The 11,254-nt window shown below is 41.5% G+C and overlaps 2 protein-coding genes across 6 annotated transcripts in view; one reads left to right on the top strand and one right to left on the bottom strand.

Moving 5' to 3' along the window:
- Window positions 1-3,168: 3,168 nt before the first annotated feature.
- LOC108600128 (zwei Ig domain protein zig-8) overlaps window positions 3,169-11,254 on the bottom strand; it is a 33,401-nt gene continuing 25,315 nt past the window's right edge. For 3 of the 5 annotated variants that reach the window (XM_017987516.1, XM_017987515.1, XM_017987514.1), the window contains 5 exons: window positions 9,895-10,105; window positions 9,136-9,273; window positions 6,270-6,397; window positions 5,582-5,750; window positions 3,169-5,083 (listed from right to left, as the gene is read on the bottom strand). In XM_017987516.1, coding sequence (XP_017843005.1) covers window positions 4,767-5,083; window positions 5,582-5,750; window positions 6,270-6,397; window positions 9,136-9,273; window positions 9,895-10,105 — 963 coding nt within the window. In that variant the 3' untranslated portion in view covers window positions 3,169-4,766. Of the gene's footprint in view, window positions 5,084-5,581; window positions 5,751-6,269; window positions 6,398-9,108; window positions 9,274-9,894; window positions 10,106-11,254 lie in introns of those variants that run through there. The other 2 variants (XM_017987517.1, XM_017987518.1) reach the window with 2 other exon arrangements.
- On the top strand, window positions 8,036-8,870 carry LOC108600130 (antigen 5 like allergen Cul n 1). Its single transcript, XM_017987520.1, has 2 exons — window positions 8,036-8,175; window positions 8,227-8,870. Exons 1-2 carry the CDS (start codon window positions 8,047-8,049, stop codon window positions 8,851-8,853), a joined length of 756 nt encoding a protein of 251 aa, XP_017843009.1. The 5' UTR covers window positions 8,036-8,046; the 3' UTR covers window positions 8,854-8,870.

Below are 11,254 nucleotides of genomic sequence, written 5' to 3'. Positions count from 1 at the left end.
TTATGCGCAAACCACAAAATATTTTTTATCCCTTTACGCAACTCGTTGCTACTCGAGCAAATAATTTATAGCGCGATTACAAATGATGTACAACAGTCGAAAGTCCAGCAGGTTAACCACAGAAATTTCATTATGTGTTTTGAATGTTAACAAAACAATTTAAGAGCTACACAAATTTTAATGGCTAAACAAAAGCGAAAGTTAGGCACTCAAATATGAATGCACATGCGTATGCTTAATATTTAAAGCGTAAATTGCTTAACATATTGATAAGTGTAATTTGGATGAAAACATTTTCAAACTAATTGTAATTATAATTTTCAATGATGTGCACTGGTTTAATATTTTCATAAATTTAGCAGCTTAAACTTACCAGCGCGAACTAATTATTGGCCATGTTGTTGCTTTTCCTAGAATGTCAATGTTGTAAACGTTGCAGAGGCAACCAAATGTGGGCGTAATCTTGGCCGCTTGGCTTGCCAGGTGACGACGACCACAGTGAATTTTTTGATGAGCGTAGGCAGGACAAGCACAAGCGTTCGCAGCGTATGAATATTTAGCTAAATTTCTCAAGAATTATAACTAAAAATAAATGACAACTTTGATAGAAACAAATAGACGCCTACAAGTGCTCGCAGCTGCAGCGCAGATTGACATACAAAAGCAAAGCAACTTGAAGGTGTTGCTGGCAGCAAAGAGCATGAGATCAGCGGCAGATTTAAGGCTAAATCACTGCAAGCTGAAGCAATCACACTTTGAAGTCGAAGCTCTGCTTTAGTTGCACATACTTGAGAGCAGATTCACGCAGCTTGAACAGCTACTGCACACAATAAATAAAATATATATTGAACTTTGCTAAAAGCAGCTGTAACCTGTAGCTACAGAGATTTAAGCCATTTAACCCATTTTATTTGAAGTTGGCCACTTACATGTGTTGCAATAAATTGACAATAATTGAATTACAAATTTACTTTTAACTTTAGCAACTTAAATCTTACAGTGCCTGCAATATTTAAAACGCAATATGCCAATATATATAGTCTATCAAAAATATAAATTGCGCAGCTCATACGTTTCGTCTTTTTTTATTTGGTTTGCCAAAATATCTTTTAAATTGACCGCCTTGTCCCCAAGCTGCAGTTTAACGCTGTGTTGCATGCAACGATTGCCACAGGCCTTTGCTTTGACAGCGCGCTGTCACACATACAAACATACATATATATAATGTCAATATACAGCTATATAGATATATTAATTCTTGTATATATATGCAGAGCTATTCGCACGCAGTGTGCGATTCCGACGAAAAATATTGCACAATATTACAGTTGGCAGCTGAAGGGCAGAGATACAGCGACAGAGACAGAGACAGAGACAAAGCGTGAGCCAAGAGAGCAGAGTGTGGATGGAGGGGGCAGGCAAGCACTTCAATGCTATGTCAATAAATTATGTAGTGGATTTTCAGTGACATACACAAATGCAAATACAAACAGTAAACAACGAGCGGCAAACCTGCCGAGCAGACTTGCTCGCTCTGGTTCTGGCTCTGACTCTGGCTCGTTTTGGCATTTGGCACATAAGTCGCTTGATTTATGTTCAATATATGCGCAGTGTGCTCAAAAGGGAATCAAAGGACATATGGCCAAACATTTTGGCCTTGGCAAACAAATTGCAGCTCATGAGCGACAAATGCAAATAAATAAATGTAAAAAATCAAATCATATTTTCGTATTAAAACACACACACACACACATGTACAAAGGGCAATATTAAGAGCAATGTCCTGGGCTGGGCGTATACAAATCCCATCACGCTGTTGCTGACAGCATTGAAGAGCAAGCCAAAGTGACATGATGCTGAGGCCATATGCCAAAGCAAATTCCACGGCAAATTGCCTTTCATTTTGGATGTTGCCGCTCAAAGGTGCACACAAAGTGTAGTGGGCTTTTAGGCGCAACAATAAAAAAAATGCGCACGAAAGACAAAAATGCAAACTCAAAGCAAATTACGTTGACAAATGAAAATGTCACAATGATGATAATTTATTTTTCGCCTTTGTCGCCAGCTGCCGCACACATTCCATTCCATTAGCATGCCAAGCTTTCAACAAAAATTAGCCCATGGTCTGGCTCACTGCACGCCACACATTGTCAGGTGGCAATTAAGAGGCAACATTTGAGCTGCTGCTGATGCTTTAAGCGCCTTACCGGGCATACGCTTGAGCTGAATTCGCGGAAATACTTAATACTCATTGACACTCTGCAAATTATGCGGCAATAAGCTCAAGTGCCTTACACACGAGCAAACATAAATAGGATTAGTGCACTCCCTGCTGCTGCTGCTGCTGCTGCTGCCACTTACCAAGCCATAGAGTACACTACAGTCGTTGTTTAGTTGTGCAGCAGCAGCAGCGAGCGGTTTATTGCTTGTTTCCGTAGCAGAAAGTTTACGCTTGATGTGCTAAGTCCTTGCTACAGCTTCAATTTCAGCTGCTTGCCAGCCAATTCCTTTTTCCAACCAATTCGCCTTGACGCGTCTTGCGCTATTAAACTTTTTGCCATGATATTGCCGTTATTTTTCGGCATGCGTGTGTTAGTGTGTGTGTGCAGGAGCTCAGCATACAGTTGCATACGAATATATTTAGATGTATATACTGACTTGTCATATAATAAACTTTTATGCTAATGGCATTCGTTGCTCCAAAGCAGCAGCAGCAGCAGCAGCAAGTTTGACAAGCAATGCGTATAGACTTTGAGACTTTTGGCTTTGGCTTTCGGCTCGCCTGCTGAGTCCGGTAGGCCTTGTGTGCTGGCGCTTTATTAGGCTGAAAAATGAAAATGCCGCCGCAGCTATTGTGCTAAGAGTGCGATGAGTGAATGCAGAAATTCCAAGCAAAATTCGCCTCTCTGTGTGTGTGTGTGTGTGTGGTAAACATTTGCATAAATCTTTACAGCACAGCGTTCAGTCGTGCGTCGCTGGTAGGCTAAGCATTTTGTTTATATTACGCATACGCAACGTGTATGCAATTTATTATGTGCGCTTAGCAGCAGCAGCATCAGTAGCAGGCCCACAAGTTAAAAGACAGCTTTGAATTTTGTGTTTTGTTTTGTTTTTGTTTGTTATATTTATCATAGTCATAATAACTAAAAACTTTATTTAGATGTTTCTCTTTGTTTTGTTTTGTTTTGTCCACAAATATTTATGTTTACAACTAATGCTTATTAACGCTCAGCTAGCGCTACTCACTTAAATGCTAGAACAACTTGCTTTCAGTTGTATTTAGATTAACTTTATGCTCTTTAACATACATTCATTTAGTTTAGTTATGCTGATTACATTATGCAACTTAACTGGTATATACATACATGTATTTATAATTTATAGCGTATTTTGTTTTTATGTAGTTGTTGCATTCATTTACTCGTTAAACATTCATTTAAATGTCGCGACTAATTTCGCTGGCGTATATGTTAAATAAATTATGTCTAGTTTAATATTAACGAGCGTCGTCGTTTGCCTTGCTACAAATAGCTACCACATAGTACACGTATAAGTTGTTGCTATATATAGTATATATATCGTATAGTATAAATATAGTTAAACACAGCAGCATTAATTTATAGCGCATATATACAATTTTGATCAGTTTAATGGCCCGCCCGTAACGTTTAATAGACGCCAGGGCCATTAAGGTGGACACACTGCATTTTTAAATGTAACACATTAAGCGCTGGACACCCCATTTACAACAGCACATATATATATATAGGATATATACATAGTCGAGTGGGTTATCGACCCAGTGGCCAAAGAAGTTAAGTTTTTCGGCCAGTCGAGTGCCTGGCAGCAAATGGAAATAGAAATAGAAATAGAAATGGAAATGGAAATAGAAATGCAAATATTTTGTTGACAGGCGGAGCAACCCAAGTTGTGGCAATGTGACTTGCAGGTTTCTTGGCGATATATAGCCGGACATGCAGCACATAGTTGCAGCGAGGCGTGCCACTGCCACTGCAAACTTTGCCCCCAGCACTGACACACACATACATAGACACATCCTGTGCTGCTTTATGAGACACTTGAAGACACGACAAGTTTGTTTAGCTAGAGCTACAGCGAGCGATAAGCATTTAATGGTGTCTTTCCGCCGACTGTAGAAATAAAAGTATAAACCAAAGACAGACCAGACACATGTCATAAGTTAGAACTGTGCCAGGCCGAAGGAACAAGACTCAAAGTGGCTTATATATAGTAGATATATGTATGATTATAAATTGGCAGTTAAACTAACTATTTACAGATGGGCGCTTATGCTTACGTATGAATATTGAATAACGTAAAATGAAATTCAACAAAGCTTAATTACACATGCGTTTAGATTATGCCAAAGCTGCAATTGAAATTTAGACAAGCGTACTTTGTACACAGTTGCAACTTGGCCAGGCCAGAACAGACCCGAGCAGGCGCAGCATTAGCATTTTTTCTTCATCATGTTGCTGTTGCTGTTGCTGTTGTTGGCGTTTTGAGTGGCCGTGCAGCTGGCCTAACCAAGTTTGTAACTGACTGACCAACTGTTTAGCTTGTCTCTGGTGTGGCAGCAACATCATTTGCGCGACAGCCAAGCGACTTGATTGTTTTGCTGCGTAGCTGGCCAGCGCTTAGTGCGTTTTGGCGCTGGCATTGGCATTGGCGGGTGTTGTGTTGGTGGCGTGCATGCTGTCCGACTGTCCGACTGTTCGTCTGTGTGTGTGCGCAGCTTTAATTTATCACCGTGCAATTGCACTACTTCTATTGACATGGTCAGCTGACGTGTACGTCCTTTGCGTCCTGGCGCTGCTGCTGCTGTTGTGCGTCTCGGCTGTTTGCTCTGGTTCTGGTGGCGCTGCTTCCACTTGTGCTGCTGTTGCTGTTGTTGTTGCCTGCAGCAGCAGCGTGCGGCAGGCTTGCAACAATACAAATGCCGCGACCATTGTGCTAATTACTTTGACTGCCTGCGCTGGCTGTTTGGTGTGGCAGGGACCGGCCCAGGCGAGGCCAACAGCAGCCGGCGCCGCATTCGTTTGCATGGCCTCGGGTCGCTCGCCTGAGCAAAAAGAGAAAAAAAAGAAAAAGAGAGAAAAATTAATGCAGACATGGCATAAATGAGTTACAATTTGTTGTTACGCCCGCAGTGCCACGCCCCCACAATGCGCTGCGACCCCCCCCAAGGTACTTAGTTCTGTTGTGGTTGCCTCAGCAAAAGTTGTTTGCTCAAAAATGCATAAACTTTGTCGAGCTATGCACAACACACACACACACAGAGAGAAATTTATATTTGCCCCAGCACACACTTCAGCTGAGCCATGCATGGGGACCATTGAAAAAGGTCAAGTATACGACGACGACTGCAAATACTTTTAATGCAGTTATCAGACTCAGAAAGCTGCAAGTAACTGGCTTTGCAGCAAGCTCGTTGACTTCAGTTGAGGCAACCAATTATTTGGCATTAAACATAAACATGCTAACGATGGCCATACATAACCCACAGCCCCGCACCGCCCCGCCCCTCACTTGTCTCTCTCTCACTCCCTTGTTCACTTACCCTGCAGCACGTGGACACGTATGCTGGCGATCTCGGTGTTCGATGGATAGCACGAGTATTTGCCAGAGTGCAATAAATCCGCATCGTAAATAAGCAAAATTGATTTGGTTTCCTCCGATTTAATGGTCTTAAATTTCAAGCGGCCGCCTGCAGTCTCCTCGCTCAACACCTGTTTGAAGAAAGTTTGAATATTAAAATATTTTGTCGACGAAATTGCTGGCAAGGAAAAGACCAAAGCTAAGACTAAGACTAAGGCCAAGGCAGCAGCTAAATGCAAAAGCATGTTTTCTCATAATCATAAAAGCCGAAATTAAATACGTTGCGTATACGCAGTGTAAACAAAAGCGCGAGCATGAGAGCGCCACGCTTAACGCGCGCACACACACAGACGCACTCACAATGCTCGTAAAACTTTGAAACGTTTATCCGCCGGCAATTGGCTGAGCTGAGCGCGTGGGCGTCTGGGCGTGTGGGCGTTGGGGCGTTTGGGCGTGGCTGCCGTTTCAATTTTTCATCGTCGCCACTTTGGTGCCACACAGCAAACTCAATTATTGCAAGATAATTTGATGCGCACAAAAGACCTTAAATTGTTTTTTATGCGTTCGCTTCGCTACTCGCGGTTGCTTTCATGTCCTTTTGGCCCAAATTGATTGAACTTTTATGCGCTACACTCTGCGCGCCGTCTTACCTTATCCTGATGATACCAAAAGATATGTGTCGGCGGCTCGGGACTAAACTTGATGATGCATGTCAGATTTATGGTGCTGCCTTTGTCCACATATAGATCAGGTCCGCCCAATATAGTCGCAGTGGGCACTGTAAAAATAGCAAGCACACATATGAAAGTTAAGCTTAAAGTAAACAGTGATGACGTTTTAGTCTTTTTGCGAACAGACTTGACATTGATTTAGCCGGAAAGAGATTTTAGCTGCAGTTCTATTACATATTAAATATATAAATAAATAAATTGTTAATAAAATCACAAAGATAATGCAAACGTGCTATACAACTGATATAACTATTATGAAATTATTTGAGCGCATCGGATATATATTTTATAGCCTAACTAATTCAATAGCTTGATTGATTTTCTTTTGACTGCATTGAGGCAGCTTGAAATTTAGCACTGGCTTCTGGCTTAGCAACAAAATCACATTGGGGTTAAGCTATTGAAGCTACGTGCTAACGAACATATTTGCATTCAATATTGTTTTTGAGTCATTAAATAAAATCTACACATTCGAAGAATAACTTAATTTAAAATTGCAATTTAATGAAAAGTTGCTGAGTCTTACTTTTGCTTTAAGTGTGTGTTCCAAATGTATTTAAAAGAAATCACTTAATACAGATTTTTATTATAAGCCAAAAAACATTAATTTTAATCCAAGACTGTATATGATATGATAATGTGATTAATAATAAAATCTCAACTTGCAAATTTGGATGACACGAGAGAATAAAAAATTGATATACATTTGAAACATTAATAATGATGACGACATTTATGTAAAAAATGTAAAATACATTAAAAAATGTAAGCAATCAATAAGTGGGAGTGGCACCAACAGTATTTTGTTGCAACGATTATTATTTATTTACACTTTTACTAAACTAAAATAAAATGCTTTTCATATTTTCATATCTATTAATATAACTTTTGTAGCTTTTTTTATGTTAATCGCTGCCACGCAGCTATATTAAAGTATATTAAGCTCAGTGTCATCCGCTGCTATAATTATATATAGCATAGTAATAATGCAGAACAGATGTAGATAATGCCAATGGTGGGACTACAATTTGTTGTACAACAATAAATTTAATAGAATTTAATAGTGTTGTGTATATAAGGTATTTATTTATTTAATTTCTTGCTTTTTATTTTCTTATTTTGGGGTGGCATAAGCAACGTCATCATCATATTGGGCTCAGCATTATTAAGGGAAGGCATTTCCCTAGGTCACGTGCTCGTTTTCTAATCAGTGAGTTACGTACACAATTTGGTCCGGCCAGGCCGCCTGTGTGGACACAAGCAGAGAGCATACTTCAAATTTGCTAGCACCTGCGCTCCAGCTCACTTGTCGAGCCAATCGAAGCCAGCTGGAGTGGAGTGGAATGTGTGTTTGCGTATGTGTGTGGGTCTGCCAAGATTATCTGCTGTGCTTGGCTTTTGTTGTGGCTGCCACGTGGCTGTGTCTTTGCGCTTGCTGCAGCCAATACAAATGACTGTGTGTGTGTGTGTGTGTGTTTGGCAATCAAAGGAATGTCCACATGCAACGCCAGCTGACTAACAAATGAACATGAGCAATTGCTGATAAGCTGATTGCAGCAACTGGCCACAGTAAGTTGCAACTTGAACTAAATAAAACATTGCAAGCTGACTCAAGTTGCAGTGCTAAATATTTATATATAATATTTTTCTAGCTAACAAAAGCAGTTGGGAGTCAGTTGCCAGTTGCGGCTTGAGCATGCCACATCGACAACATTTGCTGCTGCTGCTGCTGCTGCTCTGTGTGTTTGCGCGCTGCTGCTGCTTAGAGCTTTGCAACTTGACTATTTGCCTGAATGTGCCACACTTGGGCTGCGACAATGATTTGGTAAATATGCAGCAGCAAGTCGAAATAATAATTAAGCTTGCGCTGTTGTAGACTTTTCATGGCAGTTGCAGGCGTCATCGCCGGCTGGTGAATATGCAAAACTATCAGCAGTATCTGCTCAAGATACACAACAAATACAGAGAGCAGCTGGCGGCGGGTCGTGTGCTGGGTGTGTTGCCAGCTAGGCGCATGCCGGAGCTGGTCTGGCACTCTGGGCTGGCGTTGCTGGCTGAGTATCATGTGAAGCGCTGTCTGCAGCATCTGCGCAACTATTGCAATGCCTTGCCGGGCTTGCCGACGCCGCCAGCGGTTAACTATGGCCAAAGCTTGCTGAATCTAAGCGATGTAGACGACTATAAGCCGTGTCCCAACTCCGAGCAGATAACAATGCTAGCTGAGCAGTGGCTGCATCGGCTGCATCTACTCGCCACAGCTGCTGACATTGCTGAGCTGCAGAATATAGTGTACGATCGGAACAGTCACTTGGGCTGTGCCGCAGCTGAGGATTATGATCGCAACGTTAGTCGCTTTGTGCTCGTCTGTTACCTGGAGCATCAATATGCTGGCAGCTTGAAGCGTCTTTATCGCACCGGCAACTTTTCGGCAAGCAATTGCGCCTTGGGACGCAGTCAGACTTATGCGCATTTGTGTCAGACCACGGCTGACATTTTGAGCTAATCAAAGTGTTGTCAACTGCTGTTTTTGTTAGCGTTTAATATTTTTCATCACATGCACTTGCATATTTATAACAAGTTTGCTAAAAGCATTTGCCAAAGCAATCAGTAGCTAGAAAAGCGTTTGCCACTCAGCGTGCCACCTGAGCTGAGCTTGTGCACAACATTTTCATACATACTGTATGCCAAAAAAATATTAAAAAATAATATGCAAGCTTGTTGGTCGTTCGCTTGTTGGCACACAGTGCGTATACTTGTTAGCAACAACAACATTTTGACTACAAACCCGCAACTTTCTGTATGGGGCCAAACATGCCCGCAAATTCATCATCGCTGGACTGATAGACACGATCTGCAGCTATGTAAAAGGCATCGTCGTTGTAATATTGCTGCATCACATTGCTGGTCTCCTCATCAATTAGGTCTGTCCTCGTTGTTGTCAACCAAAACATAAAGGAAAAAAAAAAATAGTACAAAATAATAAAGTTAAAACCAACGCAAAAGTTACCAAAAGAAAATAAATTAAATGTGATAAATAAAGTTTTAAATTGGAGTCAGCCTGTCGCCATTTTATTTGTTTTATTATTTACTGACTGACTGACAAGCTGCGGGAAATCCCATTTCATTATATTTGTATCTCTATGGCGTTCCAATATATCGCTGCGCCGTTTTTTGCTCGTCAAAAATTGTACACACATATATATATTTCGACCTGGTCCAGCGCATATGTTAAGGCCCTCTCATCCGTTTTAAATCCACAGAAACCAAGCGTCAGCTTCAGCTGCTGCTATTGTTATTTTAAGCGCACAGCTGTTGATGCGGCTGCATCTTTGCGCTGCTCTCGCTTTGTTGTTGTTGCTTTTTTGTTTACTTTGCTTGTTTTTTGTTAGTTTTTGTAGCGAGATTGTCAAGTGTGCATAATTTACACATTTGCAAATTGCATGAATATGCAAATAATAAAAATACGTACGCTGTGTCGAAATATTACGTATACGCTGTGGCAGTAGCAGCAACTGAAATATGCAACACCCACTCAGCTACTCACCCACGATATTCAAGTTGACCGAATAGCTGCGCACGGGCTGCGTTGATATTTGACATTCATAGACGCCAGCGTCGCGCTGCTGCGCCCACTTAATCTGCAATGTCCACTCCTCAATGTCGCGATGATAGGAGGTCTGAAAGCGCTGATCCGTTGTATAGGTATAGGTGCCCACGGTGAGTATGTGCAGATCACGATGTCGTATCCAGGCCACCTTAAAGAGCAAGAGCACAAATTTAATATGAAATATACGCTGACCAAGCTCAATTTGTCTGCCTTAAATTATGCGCAACTTTAAACGCATTTACATGCTATTTGTATAAACTTTGCTTGCATTTAAACATAAGAAATAAAAACAGCAACGAAATGTTGAATACATCATTAGTTGCTCGCTCTGCTTGAAGCTTGGCTGTGGTCACTAAGCGCTGATTTGCATTTTGATTGCGTCAAGTGCGAAGCTCTAGAGGCAGCCAGTGGTGGGAGTGGTTGACAACTTGTGTCAATTTGCTGGCTAATGTTTTGGTCAGGCAGCTAAAATATATATAAAATTTTATGCAGCTCACAATCTAAATATTAAATAACTTAAAATTAGTGTGCGCAACGCATGACAGAGCCGGAAAATGATACTTCCGTGCCTCTCAACCAGGACGTTCCTTTTCCGCATTGCCCACAACACAAAATTTTTTCAGCTTGCGTTATAGTTGGAGTTGTAGTTGTTGCTGTTGGCGCTGCTTTTTTGGCAAGTTTTTGGGCGCCTTGTTTATGCGGCAGCCAACACACACACACAGACACACACACACTCGCACACTTAGTTAGAGAGTGAGTGGAAGACAGACTTGTAGACAGACACTGCGTCAGAGTTAGCCAACTGTGCATCCATCTGTGCAGTTGCTGCTGCTGCTGCTGCTGCTGCCGTCTGTCTAATTCTGCAATAACAGCCCCCAGTTTGCAACAACAACACGAGCAACATAAACTTTTTGTTTGTGTGTGTGTATGGGTTTTTTTTGGTCAGGCAGACAGTTTTTGCCGCACTGCCAACATAAATTTATCGTTGCCCCAAAACCAGCCGCCAGTTAACTAGTGCCCAACTACATGTGTGTGTGTGTGTATGCGTGTGTAGTTTACTGATTGCGGAAGCGGATTTGGTTATGTGGAAATCTATGAGCGCCATTGCAGGTCGCTTCAACTGACGCTAAAACGCTTAACGTAATCAACACTGGAAACGTTTAACTCTTAGCCTAACACCTGCAAACTTTCTCACGATTGCATGCAGCGCAGCCAAAAATCACACACACACACACACACTCATGCATGCATGCATGTTGCTACTATTTCCGCATTGCTGAAGTGCAAACTGCTGACT

This window comes from Drosophila busckii, chromosome 3L (assembly GCF_011750605.1).
Source record: "Drosophila busckii strain San Diego stock center, stock number 13000-0081.31 chromosome 3L, ASM1175060v1, whole genome shotgun sequence".
In the NCBI taxonomy this organism is placed as follows: Eukaryota; Metazoa; Arthropoda; class Insecta; order Diptera; family Drosophilidae; genus Drosophila; species Drosophila busckii.
This window is presented reverse-complemented; position numbering and strand designations above follow the sequence as displayed.

Excerpts from the sequence above, each read along its gene's own strand:
- LOC108600130 (XM_017987520.1), top strand. The coding sequence starts at position 8,047 with ATGCCACATCGACAACATTTGCTGCTGCTGCTGCTGCTGCTCTGTGTG. Across the intron at positions 8,176-8,226 it reads TGGGCTGCGACAATGATTTG|ACTTTTCATGGCAGTTGCAG; the intron begins GTAAATATGCAG and ends GCGCTGTTGTAG.